Source organism: Dipodomys merriami, unplaced genomic scaffold (genome assembly GCF_024711535.1).
Source record: "Dipodomys merriami isolate MVZ:Mamm:240054 unplaced genomic scaffold, mDipMer1.0.p SCAF_14, whole genome shotgun sequence".
NCBI lineage: Eukaryota > Metazoa > Chordata > Mammalia > Rodentia > Heteromyidae > Dipodomys > Dipodomys merriami.
In genome coordinates this window covers 32,826,427-32,841,667 of record NW_027202715.1, presented here as the reverse complement: position 1 = coordinate 32,841,667, position 15,241 = coordinate 32,826,427, and the positions used below count along the sequence as shown (strand labels likewise).

General features: G+C 38.0%; 1 protein-coding gene across 3 annotated transcripts in view; it reads left to right on the top strand.

The window, feature by feature from the left end:
- Positions 1-15,241, top strand: part of Rnls (renalase, FAD dependent amine oxidase) — a 310,663-nt gene that overhangs the window by 217,885 nt on the left and 77,537 nt on the right. For 2 of the 3 annotated variants that reach the window (XM_070021133.1, XM_070021135.1), the window contains exon 7: positions 3,553-4,114. The exons of the other annotated variant lie outside the window; for it this stretch is intronic. In XM_070021133.1, coding sequence (XP_069877234.1) covers positions 3,553-3,705 — 153 coding nt within the window. In that variant the 3' untranslated portion in view covers positions 3,706-4,114. Of the gene's footprint in view, positions 1-3,552; positions 4,115-15,241 lie in introns of those variants that run through there. 3 annotated transcript variants of the gene reach the window in all.

The following is a 15,241-nucleotide window of genomic DNA, read 5'->3' as shown; positions in this document are numbered from 1 at the left end:
CCATTTGTGTGAATTTTCTAGATACATAAAACTAAATAACTATTAAAACATTTTAGTTATATCTAGTTTATATATAGTTTATATAAATTCCATGCATATTGATTTTTCAAGATGCCTAAAGCTAAATGACTACTCAGACATTTTTTTGTTTTGCTTTTCTTAAATGAAAGCATTATGGAAATGTTACTAAAAGTGCTGGGGATGTAAATTCCAGAGTCAGCCTGATCTTTTTTTCATCTACAAGCTTTCTGTCTTGGGCAAATAGCAATAGTGCTGAATCTCACATCTATAATGTGAGAATAATAGTAACTACCTCATCGGGTTGCTGTGCAAATTGCATGAGATATGCATGTAAAGCATTTGACATGCAGTGAACATTCAAGAAATGCTAGCACTGAATATTTTATGCATATTAGAACTGGTTCTGGAAAACTAGGGCCATCATTGTGAACATTAATGATGCAGGACAACTAACAGCTGATACTTTGGGGTCCTATTAAAAGTCAAAAAGTTATTTGCCTCTCTAGTAAATGGCCCCAGAATGCCAGACATCTTCCCCATCTTGTCTGTTGTTTGAGTTTTTATGTAACATCCCTGGCTTTCAAACGATCATTTGACATGTTCTGAAATTGCTAATATCTAGGAACCTAGTTTTCTTCCTTTCTTAGTATTTCATTGGCAAATCCCAAGTTGTTAAAATTCTTTTTAAAGCAAAAGTTTCAAAGCTCTGATTGAACATCTGAGGCCCCGATGCATATCTTCCTTTGACCCCAGTGTGCGAATGTCTACAGACCAGCTATGTGCATGTGATAATGTAAAATAATATTTTATAAAATGAACTCCACAAAAAGGAAAAACGAGACTTTTTTTACTGGCTGTTGTTGCTGTTCTTTGTTTTCTTTTCCTTTTATTTGTTTATTTAGTTTGTTTGTCTTTGGGAGGGTTCCTCAGAAAAGGTAGAACAGGGTTGATATAACAGTGGTACTCACTAGATACTATGTGGAAAACAAACTGTACATCTTCTAGGTAGGGACAGGAAGGAAAAACTGGGAGAGAGCAAGGGAAGGAGAGTCATAGTTCACAAAGAATTGGACTCATTACCTGACTGGTGTATTTGTAAACACTCTGTATATCACCTCTACAATAACAATAATATATATATAAACACAAAGAAGGCACATAAATACAAAAAAACTCTAAGGCTATGCTTCACTTTTCCTGCTATGTTCTTACTGTCTATGTTAGCCTCTCAAAGATCTTATCTGCCAATGCTGTGTGTATCAGAGATATGGCTATAAAGTAATCTCCTAAAGTGAGAGGATCCTCTGAACATTGTGTTTATATCTGAGTGACACAGGGTTCTAGGGGCCTGTCTCTGTAGTTCAACCAAGAAGCAATAGTTCTACCTCTTTTGTTAAAGCAAAACCAAAGCACTAGGGATATGGGTCAGGGGTAGAACACTTCCAAATAGTATTTATTATGTATCTTTACCTTTTCTTGATTTGGAAACAAGTAAGTCCTCATACCTCTTACTCTATTACTCTCTATGAAAATATTGTGAAAATACTGTACATGAATGAGAACCACCATGTAGTAGTCTACGTGAATGATGGCCCTGAGGTTGTGCTGTGGAGCAATGTCGAGTGACACTGCCATTGTAAGAAAGTTGTGTATTTTGGTGTTTGAGGGAGTTTGAGGTGATTCGGTGGCTATCTATCTCGGTGTCCAAGATAACTACACTTACCTCTCTCTTGTTCCCCTCATGTGAATGTTATCAGCAGCATCATTAAACACGTGTTATGGGGGGTTGTTGGTTTTTTCGGTCAGTCATGGGGCTTGAACTCTGGGTCTGGGTGCTCTCCCTGTGCTTGTCAGCTCAAGGTTAGCGCTCTACCACTTGAGCCACAGCACCACTTCTGGCTTTTTGTCTATGTGGTGCTGAGGAACTGAACCCAAGGCCTCATGCATGGGAGGCAAGCCTTCTACCACTGAGCCACCATCATATCCTAATCTTAAGAATATTTTCTCCAGGAAATAACCTCTGTTTCATGTTATTTCCTGTATCATAAACCTTGCTCTAAAAAGTAAATTAATCTCCTTTAGATCACTTTCTCCCCTTTAAATAGCTAATTCTATATTTTCAATGGACATTTTTATTAGTGTTTCTATTTTTAAATTTTGAGATACTAAATCCTTCTTTTTTGGGGGGGGGGTCCGGTCGTGGGGCCTGAACTCTGGGCCTGGGTGCTGTCCCTCAGCTCTTCAGCTCAAGGCTAGCACTCTACCACTTGAGCCACAGCACCACTTTTGGCTTTTTTGTTATGTGGTGCTGAGGAATTGAACCCAGGGCCTCAGGCATGCAAGGCAAGCACTCTACCGCTGAGCCACCTTCCCAGCCCCACTAAATCCTTCTTAACTCATCTCAATTATGATGTCTTTTCCTCATTCAGCCCCTTCCCTAACACACACACACACACACACACACACACACACACACACACACACACACACGCACGCACGCACGCACGCACGCACACACACACGCAGTATGACCTGCTTCATGCTTTCCTAAGCACACTGGACTCTGTCTTTGCACATAAACTGGGCACTTATACATACATAATGTTCCTTCTTAGAATAACCTTTACTAGCAAACTCATTAGACCTCTATAATCACCTACATGAATATATTACAGTAGATTGATTCATTTGCACAATGCAGTTTGCAAATGCATAGAGGAGGTGCTCAGTAAATAATAGAAGGGAGCCACTCACTGCTCTTGGCTCAGTCTTACATTTGAGACTAAGAACTCCTTTAACAAAGGGCTATAAGGTCTTAAAATGTGATTCTTCCAGTGCCTAGAAACTCAGAGCACTATTTAGGAAATATGTGAAAAATATAAAAGGAAGGAAGGAAGGAAGGAAGGAAGGAAGGAAGGAAGGAAGGAAGGAAGGAAGGAAGAAAGGAAGGAAGGAAGGAAGGAAGGAAGGAAGGAACATGTTTTAGGTGTTGGCCTAAAACAGTATTCTTGTGCTCCAGCACAATACCATAGCTTGAGGGGTTGGGTGAAGACCTTCTTTTCATAGTTGGCCGTGTTGCCACATGGAAGAAGGAGCCACGTGGATCCCCCGGGACTACTTTATAAGGACTCTAATTCCCACATGATTTAATCACATTCCAAAAGGCCTCTACTCCAATTATCACCATCACCTTGTGGGTATTGCAGCATAGGAACTTTGGACCGGAGAAGTCGACTCAAGACCATAGCACTTAGTAATCCTGACATTCAATACACTTCTGCTTGTCTTAGCTCTAACTGAGAATTTAAACATGTAAGAATGCCCATGTAAACATTTGGGCTAGAGGAAGTTTCGAGGTCTTTGTTTTGTTTTTATGCTTTCTGGTGCTCTTTGGTAGAATTCTTGATGTCTGAAGACAGATTAGCTTTCCATGGGATGTATGCTATGCCAGCACAGTAGAGTGCACAATGTAATCCTTTTTCTTTTTTTCTTTTTCTTTTTCTTTTTCTTTTTTTTTTTTTACCATTTCAGGTTACAAATGCTGCTGCCAAGTACCCTGGCCAGATGACTCTGCATTGCAACCCCCTCCTTGTGTGTGGAGGGGATGGATTTACTCAGTCCAACTTTGATGGCTGTGTAACTTCTGCTCTGTGTGTTCTGGAAGCTCTAAAGAATCATACTTAGTGTCTATCTTCCTGCTCTCAGTATTTACATCGAATTTTCATTCTCACAAATTTCTGTTATGGATTTCTGTTATGGATTATTTCTGTTATGGATTATTTTGTTTCCTATTTTGTGAAGTGACATTGCTTCACTTAATTGTCATTTTATCATTTAAAATATAAAAACAATTTATAATTTAGGTAGTTATATCCCATATTAAAAAGAAAATTTCTTACTCCTTAGACCTTTTCCCCACTTTTCTGAATTACCATAATCAATCTTTGCTAAGAAACTGGTGCTGAAGACTAACAAGTGATTCTCCCCCCCAAAAAAATCATCTCCAAATGAAGTAAAAGTACATGTGCTAAAACTCTGAGTATCATTTTAAAAACTTTCTTTCTGAATAAAGAATAATGATTATCAAGCCTCATTGTCAGTCTTCCAATGTGTGCTTGAATGAATACTTTCACAAGTCACAAATACAAGATCTCTCCACCCTGGATCACAGAGTACGAATGAAGCCTCTCATCTACTCCCCAAGTTCTTAGAAGATCTGAGTGGTAAGGCACACATATCCTCAGAACAGTCATTGGGAGGATGGCTTGATTGACAAAGGAACCTGCAGATTTTGCCGAACTGACAAGATTCACCTTGATTTCCCAAATCACGTAGTACTTTCTAACACTCAAATTTCTGTCGTTGTGTGCAAGACAAAAAAATGAAATAGAAGCTGAAAGAAAACACCTTGAACCCCTGTTTTCACTGTATTTGATGTCGGTATAATTTGTGGAGGGGAAGGGGAAAAACAAATCGTTTAAATAGGGATACAGGTGGACCCATTGCAACAATGAGATGTACAAGTCAGGTTGAAAACAAACTTTACAATAACTTTGGTGCGGGGGGTGGGGAGGAAGAGGGGGGTCAGGATTGAGAGGGGGGTAGAGGGAGGATGGGAAGGGATGGGAAGGGGAAACAAAGGAGGAGGCTACAATGCTGGATAAGAAATGTACTCATTATCTTGCCCATGTAATTGTAACCCCTCTGTACAGTATTTTCACAATAAAAAAATAAATAAAAGAAAAAACCCCAGCTTGATCACTAGCTTTTGTATCTCCTGTGGCTGGAGCTTCTTGCTTACCTGCTCGCCAGTATGTGCTGTGGCACTTAGACCTGTGTCATGTCTAGTGATGTAAATTTTTATTGGACAATAAAAAATTAACTGAAAGATTTACTGAACCAGAAAATAGATGGACTTAAAAGAGGTCAATATTTGTCAACTTAGTGATTCAACATGGCAACCCACATGCTTCAGTGACTTGACCCTGTGACTCTGGGTGGAGAGAAATTGATCCCCAACCTTTCAAACAAGTTACTTGAGGCTAATTTGAAATGCAAAAGAGTTAGTTCTATTGTAGCACTTCCTCAGGAAAGAAATAGTTGCAATTTCCCAAAGTAAGTAAAGTCCAATAAAAGACTCCTTACTCTGGTGGTATTTCATAATTCATAGTCATTGCCATTAGTCACACAGACACAGGGATAGGCAGAATGTGTTCGTGTGCCCACTAAATGGACTTTGTAATCCTATGCCATATTAGTATATTCTTTTAGCAATAAAGTGTTCAAAGAATACCTACATGTGGGTAATGTCACTTATTTTGAAACAGAGAAAATTACTTTGAAGTAGAGAAACAAAACAAAGGAAACTAATGCAATCTCTGGCATAAAATAAAGAAAAATACAGTGATGTATTTCATCATGGATTAGCATTTGTCTTTACTTGGATTTTACATTTGATTCAAATATATTTACAACTTTGGTTTTAAATTCTATAATGAACTATCTGAGAGCATGCTGAACTTTAAATTTAAGAACAGTGTTGTTATTTGTTTCATGAATTTATCCTCTACAAAGGAAGTCAAAAAAGAACAGATTTATAAAGAGAACAGGCAGGTCACTTAGAGAAATCACTCTCCTTAACCATTACTAACAACTTTTCATATTCTACTGATTCTGTTTATGATGACATTAGAAGGAGGGAAAAACTATGTTGACATTGTCATTGCTATTTTAACCCATTTTGAAAACCCTTTTTTGCATTCACATTTTCATTTGCTTCTTCTTCTTTATAAATGGAATGGATTCAAGACTCTTATCTTCTGCTCAGCAAAGGCCAAAGAAGTCAAATGGAAGGATGCTCTAAAAGACTACGGGGTGAAGGTATCAACATTCCCTAGGAAATTAAGGGTCAGTACCACTTGGAACAGTGGCTGAGGTGTGTGCCTTTCTGCCCCACAAGACCACACATCATCACCATATTCCAAATAGGTGCTTTTATTAATCCTGCCAGCCAGAGAAAGCTGCTCTATTTTGAAAGGAACATATTCAAGTGAGAAATGGCTTGAGCAGTGGGGTGATTTAATACTTGTTAGCTGATAAATATAGCCTTTGCCAGAATAAAACTTTATGATGCAGTGTTGAAAAGCTTAATTACTAAACTGTCTATGCATGTCTTGCTCAGGCAGCAAGGGTGACAAATTATAGCAGTAGAATAGTATTTTTCACCTTTGGCATTTCTGAAGGGGAAAAGTATGCGACAAAAAATCCATTAAGTAAGCAGTAATAATCCTACAGCAGATATTACTGAGGAGAAAAAAAAAAGACACTTCATTGAGTCACCAAGAATTCTGTGCAAAATGTCATCAAACCCACCTCCCGCCTACCCTTAACTTCATTAAGTGAAAAGAACAAGGTCAATTTTACATTTATCTGGCATTTTATACTTATCCAAGCATGTAGGAAAATATCTCTATCTATGTATCTATCTATGTATCTATCTATCTGTCTGTCTGTCTGTCTGTCTATCTATCTACATTTTATCCTCCAAGAATCCCTGTGAAACAAGCAAACGGGGAATTTTTATTCACATTTAACAAATGAAGAAACCAAGGACCACAGCTTAACCAACTAAGGTCATAATAATGATAAGCCAGAACAAGAACCCAGGCTTCCCATGACCCATTTCTGTTTACTGGCAACACGCTGCTACCAGATGAGCATGATAATTAAAGCTGAGCTGAAATATTAGTTGGGGGTACAGTCAGCACCATGTGGTCCTCTTATTGATGTTTCATTTCTAAGAGCTAACACTAATCCTGATGTGATATATTTAGGAGTCTAATATGGAATAAAGACTCCATAAGTACTGGCTAAGTGATTTATACTCTTGTTGTTTCCATTTGCTGGTTTGTTTCCTTCTTTGGGGGGCACTTGCTGTGAGAAATAGCTGCATCCTAATGACACTGAATTTCAACTCAGCAGTAGCTGTTTAGCCTACAGACTCACTCTGCATTTCTCATCTTTTCTGTATTTCTCTTTGTCTCTTTGTTTCTCTTGGTTCATTCTCCTCTTCCAGATCCTTTCCTTTTATTTGTTGCTCTTGCTCTTCCCCTATCCTATGTTCAATACTCCATTCTCAGAAAACCCTGGACTATAAATGCAATCACATTGTGGTCCCTAATATTGGAATTTCCTTCTTTTAATCTTCCAGGGTTTGGTGGGTTTTTTTCCTACAATTTAAAGAACTTGATGTCATTGTTATTTAAGTTGATTGGACAACCTTTGTTTCAATTTTCAAAAAGGATGCAAGAATTTAAAATTTGTTCTAGTTTTCAGGGAGTTCAGTGCTAATAACCTAAAACGAATGATGTGTATTGTTTCTTTGCTCTATTTTATTCTTTACTGTTCTTGCTGTGCACATACAAAGCATGCTACCACACTCTGTGGTGGACATAGGGAATATAATTAGTGATCTCCACCCCCAAAAACCTAGGGAGGGCAAGACCCAGGTAAGAGGAGGTCAGTTAAAGTGCATTACCTAGGGCTTGGCTCTGAGGAAAGCTTCATTGTAGATGACATCACAAAACAAATAGTGGGAGTGTATGCAGAGGGAGGAGGGGGAGAAACCACATAATGACACAGGAATTTACCTTAGAATCCGTAGTATCCAGAATAGTGCTTATTGAATGATTAATTCAGGTATATTCAAACCATCACCCATCAGGAAACACCATACATAATGTGATTAAATAATGTAGCAAAGGAAATAGAAAACTAACACTTGATAAAGTCAGACAAGCACAAATATATGAAGAAATAAGTCTTTCATGTGAGTATGTAGTTCTACAGAGAAGAGAAGCATATCTAACTTATCTAAAATGTATCTTCCAATTCTAGCATAGGGAATATCATACATTAGTCCCTTGAGTAAAAAATTTGTTGAATGATTAAATGATTGAAAGAGTTGGAAGAAGTCTGAGTGAAATGAGTGTTTCACGATTTAGAGCTTAAAACAAACCAAAACAAAAAAAACAATAAAACTTGCCAGGCACTGGTGGCTCATGCCTGTAATCTCAGCTACTCAGAAGGCTAAGATCTAAGGACCGTGGTTCAAAGCCAGCTGGGCAGGAAAGTCTGTGAGACTTTTATCTCCAATTGAGCACCGGAAAACCAGAAACGGTGCTCTGGCTCAAAGTGGTAGAGCGCTCGCCTTAAGCTGAAAAGCTTAGGGACAGCACCCAGGCCCAGAGTTCAAGCCCCATGACCAACAAAATAAGAACAAAAAATAAAACTATGCTAGAGCTACAATACTAAAAAAATGATCCTTATATATGCAGTTGATGTGTTTGCATCTGCACATGTGAGTTAGAGTAGAGGGAGGGAAGGGAGATGGTATTATACAAATGTTTTTGGGGTTTTTTTGGCAGGGGTGTCCGGTCGTGGGGCCTGAACTCTGGATCTGGGCGCTGTCCCTCAGCTCTTCAGCTCAAGGCTAGCGCTCTAGCACTTGAGCCACAGCACTATTTCTGGCTTTTTTTTTTCTTTTTGCTTATGGGGTGCTGAGGAATTGAACCCAGGGCCTCATGCATGCAAGGCAAGGGCTCTATCTCTAAGCCACCTTCCCAGCCCCTATGCAAATGTTTATTCGCAAAATTCCTTGGCACTGTTATTTTGCTACTGTAATTTATCACTTACCAGCAATATGAAGTCAGGGTTTATTGGCTAGTATTTTTACTTTCTTGAGATTCTTTATTGATTCTAAAGGTAGCAAGAGTTAGGCTTGTCACTTCTGTAAGACAGTTGCCAACCTCAAATCTGCACCACTTATTTTAAACAAGGAAGTAAAATAATAAAACTATTTACAATTAATGGATGAATAAGCTGTCAAAAATAGAATGTTAGTGAATGTATTACAGAAGGAAAAAAATGATATGGTATGTGTCACTCTGTTGAGACAAGTTTATCAGGGAACTCTAACAAATTAGTTGTGTATTATAAGAAAGAGCTAAAAAATAAATAGTAGTGGTTGAAATAATAGAAGTCTTCAAATGATTTCAACAGATGATGAAAAAGTAGGTGGTAAAGTTAAGTAAACATCAAAATATAAAAAATTTAGAAAAGATGAATTAGCCTAGAGAGATTAAAAAAAACTATTATAAATCTGTAAAAAATATCACAACTGAAAATAAGTTACAACCTTCCATGGGAAATGAGGGAGAAGTCAGATTCCTATATCTATGTTCTAAGACCTCTAGTATATGCATTAAGGTATAGAAAATACTTAGTACAAAAAAAAAAAAAAGAAAGAAAAAAAAAAAAAAAAGAGAAAGCCCTGCGCCGATGGCTCACACCTGTAATCCTAGCTACTCAGCAAGCTGAAATCTGAGGATCGCAGTTCAAAGCCAGCCCAGGCAAGAAAGTCCGTGAGACTCTTATCTCCAATAAACCACTAGAAAACCGGAAGTGGCCCTGTGGCTCAAGAGCTCTCACCTTGAGCTGAAGAGCGCAGTGACAGCGCCCAAGCCCAGAGTTCAAGCCCAACAACCGACAAATAAAATAAAATACTTAGGAGATGTGAGTGTTAGCAAAGGAAAGGCAGCAAAATAGCTACTAATTGATATCATTATGACAGTGCTCAGAATGCCCATGTGAACTTTTACGTGAATGAAAACTGAGTAGAAATCCTGAATTATAAATATGTAGTCAAAGATGAATAAATTTTGTGCCACAATAACCAATGTACATACATCTTGCATATATTATAACAAAAAAATAGAAAGGAATATCCCCAGAAAGATTTATCCACCTTTAAACAGGAAATATTTCAGAATGTTACTGTTATATTTTAATAGATTTGACTAGGTGGAATGTTCTACCATTATATGAACATCTGGAGTAATGAATATTATGAATTTTCCCATTGTCTCCTAATTAATTTATAGGTGACACATAATCACAGTGAGAATTTTTTGACAGGAAAAATAATAACTCTAAAGTCAATGTAGAAAAGTTAGCAAGAAAAAATAACTAATAATTTCATGAACAACAGAATAATAATTACAGAACTTTCATTCATATAAAAGATAGAAAATCAGATAAATCTTACTACTAGCTCAAGAATTCACACAAATCAATGAAAATAATAGCGAAATGGTAGCATGTTGTGCTACCATAGAGTAATAGCCAATAAGAAAGATGTTCAACAATTGATGAAGAAAATTGGAACGCTATTTAAGTTATTTTAAAAATCAGCTGTAATTCAATTCTTATATATTACGTGCACTTATAAGAGGAAAAGTACATTAAAAACCAACAAGAGATTTGTATTGTGGTGGGGTCTTTTTCATAAGAATAAACAGACTTTGTCTATTTCTCCATTTAACAGCTTGTTCATCTTGTTTAATAGAAATTGGCCAAAAATATGAGATGTACGTGTATACACAAATACATATGAACATATTTTGTCTCATAAATCATCAAAATATATGTATATATGGTTGTGTGTCTTTTTATATTTAAAAGTATCTCTGCATCATGGAAGCAAAAATTTGCAAGTTAAAAATCACATTTTTAAATGGATTTTTAACCTCTCAATTTGCTAGCTTTTTTGTAAAAAGACAATTCTAAAAAAAGATTTAAAATAAAAAAAGACTAGTGGAGCTAAAAGCTTCCACAACCTCTTTGCAGAGTGTGTTAGCAATGTGTGTTTTCTTTTAAAAATTTTTTACTCTAACTCTACAGTTAGGAATCTTTCTTAAAGAAATAACCAAAATGCAGACAATGATCTATCAGTCATTTATTTATTGGTTTAAGCTTTAGTTATAATAGCAAAAACTGGAAATAACCTAAATAAACACGGGAAATGGCTGAATAAGCTCTAGTAGATCCGAATAGTGGAATTCAATTTAATTTAGTCATTTACAACGTGCTTTCAAAGCATATTTGTCTATCTGGAATATTTCTTTTTTGGGGGGGGAGTCCAGTCGTGGGGCCTAAACTCTGGGCCTGGGCGCTGTCCCTCAGCTCTTCAGCTCAAGGCTAGCGCTCTACCACTTGAGCCACAGCACCACTTCTGGCTTTTTACTTTCTGCTTATGTGGTGCTGAGGAATCGAACCCAGTGCCTCAGGCATGTAAGGCAAGCGCTTTACCACTGAGCCACCTTCCCAGCCCCTCTATCTGGAATATTTCTTATGGTACAGCATTAAGAAAAATCCACAGTACAATACATTGTTCACCCTTTTCAAACATAAAGTTCATGCACATACAATGTATGTACACATTTATGTGGATTTTGTTTTTAGTATATATGTATATGTATATATTATAAGTTGCATACACACACACAGTACGCAGTACACTGCGTAGTGGGATTTTGAGTAATTTTTCTTCTTTTTCTTTTTACTTTCTCTATATTTTCACAATAAGTGCAAAGACAGTCATTTGCTGTACTCCAGAGAGAACCAGACCAGAAGTGTTAAGAAAATATTGAAGCTAGGATCAGGAAAATACTTCTGCTAAAACTGGGCCCTTCCGGTGGTATAAAGGAAAATTAAGTTTGCAACATGGAATACACTTCTGGAGACTTCTATGTGCCATAGCAAAAAACATTCCAGCATAGCCTGGGAAATCACTAGCCAGTGCCTTCCAGCATTTTCTCAGGATACTTCCCACCCCTGGCTGAACCACAGCATCCCCTGAGGGAGAGACACAGTGCGGTGTCCTAGGTCACAGCTCCTACCTGTCTGCACTAAGTTCCAGAGACAAAGTCTGGGACCTGTATTTGCAAATATGAGAGAGAGTTCCTGTGGATAAGAATCCCCAGATTCAATTTTTAAGCAGCCTTAAAAGTCTAATCTGGAGATTTCATTTATCCATTCAAATCAGTATGTAGACACAAGATGGTTCTACAATTCACAAGTCTAGAGATTATCTGAATATTTGCATCATACAACCAGAGAAAGCAGCATAGATACAAGGGGAGGTCGGCTAGAAACAGAGGATAGAATCATTGGAAAATTAGGACTGCCCACTGTTTACTGATTGGGTCTGGGTCCTTTATATCCTGCACTAGACAGTGTTCTTGTTATTAGAAAATATTACTCTATTTAGCAGTAAGGGAATTTTGTTTTCAGCTATTTCTAAAATGAGTTGAAGAAAAAGACATATACAGAAAATATAGCTAGACTTATATGCCTATAAGTCTAGCTACTCAGGAGGCTAAGATCTGAGGATCGTGGTTCAAAGCCAGTCCAGGCAGGAAAGTCTGTGAAACTCTTCTCCAATTAACCACCAAAACAGCCAGAAGTTGAGCTGTAGGTTAAGTGGTAGAACACTAGCCTTGAGCACAAAAGCTTAGGGTCAGTGCCCAAGCCCAGAGTTCAAACCCCAGGACCAGCAAAAACAACAACAAAAAAGCAAGCAAGCAAGCAAGAAAGAAAATATAAATGTATAAATGTAGTAAACTAAAAATTTAGGTAAATAGAGATCTCTGTCCCATTTTTATAACTTTTCAGTAAGCTTGTAATTAGATACTAGAATACCATAAATACCCCACAATAAAAATTAAATGAGAATTGAAAAGTATACTAAAAGCAATTGCAATCTCTCTGCTACTTGAATTAAAATTGCCCAGGGTGCTTTTCCATGGATTTCTGTACCCAGATGACAAATGATGGTAGTCTGTCCTGAAATGCACTATCCATCCAAACCAGTTGCTATATGTCAGGGGTAGAAACTATTTCCTGCTCCCATTGCAGTCACATTCTAGTCAGAGTAACATAAAATGCAGGTTCTTGGGCCCTGTACTGACTGAAGTGATATCTCTAGAGAAAATGTAGGAATCTACATTTAAGAACAGTTCCTAAGGTACAACTTTCTTATACCAATGTGGTGTTATATTTCAAGATGTAGGCTCTACTACCATCAGAGGTTGTTAAATCAATTTTGTAAGCCAAAGAAGCTTTTACTTTGTCACTAATTTTAAAAACAGAATACATTTATGAAACCAGAACTTTAGTGTGACACACTGAAAAAGTATCATTTTGCAAAACTTGTTGCCTTGACCTGTGTCACAGTGAACATTGATCTCATTTAGAAAACCCTTGCTAGAAATGTATGATCTGTAAAATGCATCACTAGTCTGGTTCTTCCTTGTAGCCCTTGTAACTCATTCACCTTAGTCGAACATTGGAGGCACAGAGAGGCTGGGTTAGGAATGGCAATAGGAGGGACAGGCTGTCCTGGGCAGCTGACTCAGCAGGAGTAACCCTGATGAGATGTCACTTCCTTTTCCTCCTGGGATGAGCCCAGAGCAGCAATCTTCCACAGATGTAAGTGTCTCTAGCACATGTTGCATCATTTGCTTTGGTAAACGTGGTGCAACATGCCATCCTCTCTGACCTGGCACTCCATGAAAGGCATGGAGCAGCAAACAAAGCGGGGACTTCTGGGACTGAATGTTTCCATTTTCTAGGAAGCATTGTGAGGAAACAGAAACACAGGACATAACAAACCAAGTTTTTCAGGCCAAAGTACTATGTATTTGATTCAGGTCCATCATATCGTTCAGAATCATATGCACCCAACACTGGATGACCCAGATGAGAGATACCAGTTGTTTTAAATCAAAATGAAACGGGAAGTGGTTAACAAACACACATGAGATGAACTGAGTCCTCCCAAGCACTCTGGGAACTCAACAGCCTACTGACTGAACTGAGTAGCCCTGGGATGTTCCTGTGGTTTACTTGTCAACTGGCACACAAGCTGTGCTGTCACTAAGAAAAGAAATCCAAAAGCTAGTTCAGCATAAATGGCCCACTTGGGGGCATTGAGGGAAATCATAGGTGAGTCATAAAGTGTGCAAAAGTAGACATGCACTCCAGACATGAAGACACTCAGCTTTTGTCTATGGTTCACAGCAAGAAGAGTGGCTCACAAGGAACTGAAAATGCGATTACTCAAATGCAAACCTCACCAGCATGATTCCATTTCTGACCCAAGTCTGGGAAGAATCAGTGATAACCCTACTAGTTACAAATTTGTTCATCAAAGAAGGACAAGAGTTAGTTATTCTCAGATGTATGTGGTGACATTTTCACATCGAAAGCCAAATTCCTCCACCTTAGGCCAAATCACTGAAACCCTTGATTCTAGGCAATTGTGGTTAAAAGAAAAAAAAATGCCCACTATCAAAGACAGTCTCCAATACCACAAGCCAAAGATAAATAACAGAGGAAATGATCAAGACCATGACCTCTTGGTGACCCCTGGAAGCTGAATCTTTACTTGGCTTTAGACTATCAAAGGAGCCACCAGCCTGCTATAAGCAGTTTACGTAGGAATACTGTGGAAGCTACCTCAGGCTGCAGGGACTCGGCTCTTTGCAAGACTCAGGAGAGAAATCCAAAGGATTTGTCCTTTTATTTGTTAACATAAGAGTTTATTCCCCTTTCTTTAAATGAAGAAAGTCCTTCCAAATAAAATAATCCAGAAAAGACATTTCCCATTTGCTTAGGAGTTTGGATTGTGTATTTCCTGTCCAATGTTGAGATATTAGCAGTTGAAAGTTTGTGGTTGTCTGCCAACAAGCAAAATATGCACTGAAATATAAGGAAACTCATCTGTGTACAGTTTTTGGTGATGAGTTTAATCAGCAAAACTTGGGGAGAGTTTGCTGTGGGACAAGCATTGCACAGAGTTCTCAGAGGATGCTAGGTGGGCTATGGAGAAATGTATGGATTCCCTTCTAGAAAAGGGTCACAGCACTCAAAAGCTCCCAGGCCACCACTTCCAGTTTAGAAAACTTTGAGATACAAGACCATAATTGTAACTTAAGGGAATGAGTTTCTAAAAGCAAGAATTGTATTCATTGGCCATTGGCGAACAACTCCATCTGCAGCCACTCTCCTCTCCCTGGAAGTAAGGATGAGGTTACAAGTCTCAACCTTCCAATCAAGCCAATCTTCATCCCTAAGTCTCTTAAGAGCTCCCAACCACTAGCTACCTCATTAGCATACAAAAAAAACCACTCATCTTCATCAGCACAGAGATTCCAAAGGGTTTAGAAGTTGGATGCCAGAAACAAGGACAAGGACCAAATATGTATTTGTCACAAAAGGCATTTGTGAATTCTAAAACTATGATATCCTATCCTATTTACTGTTAGGTCAAAACATATTGTATAGTACCCTGAAAAAAAAAACACTTCTTTATCTTGTA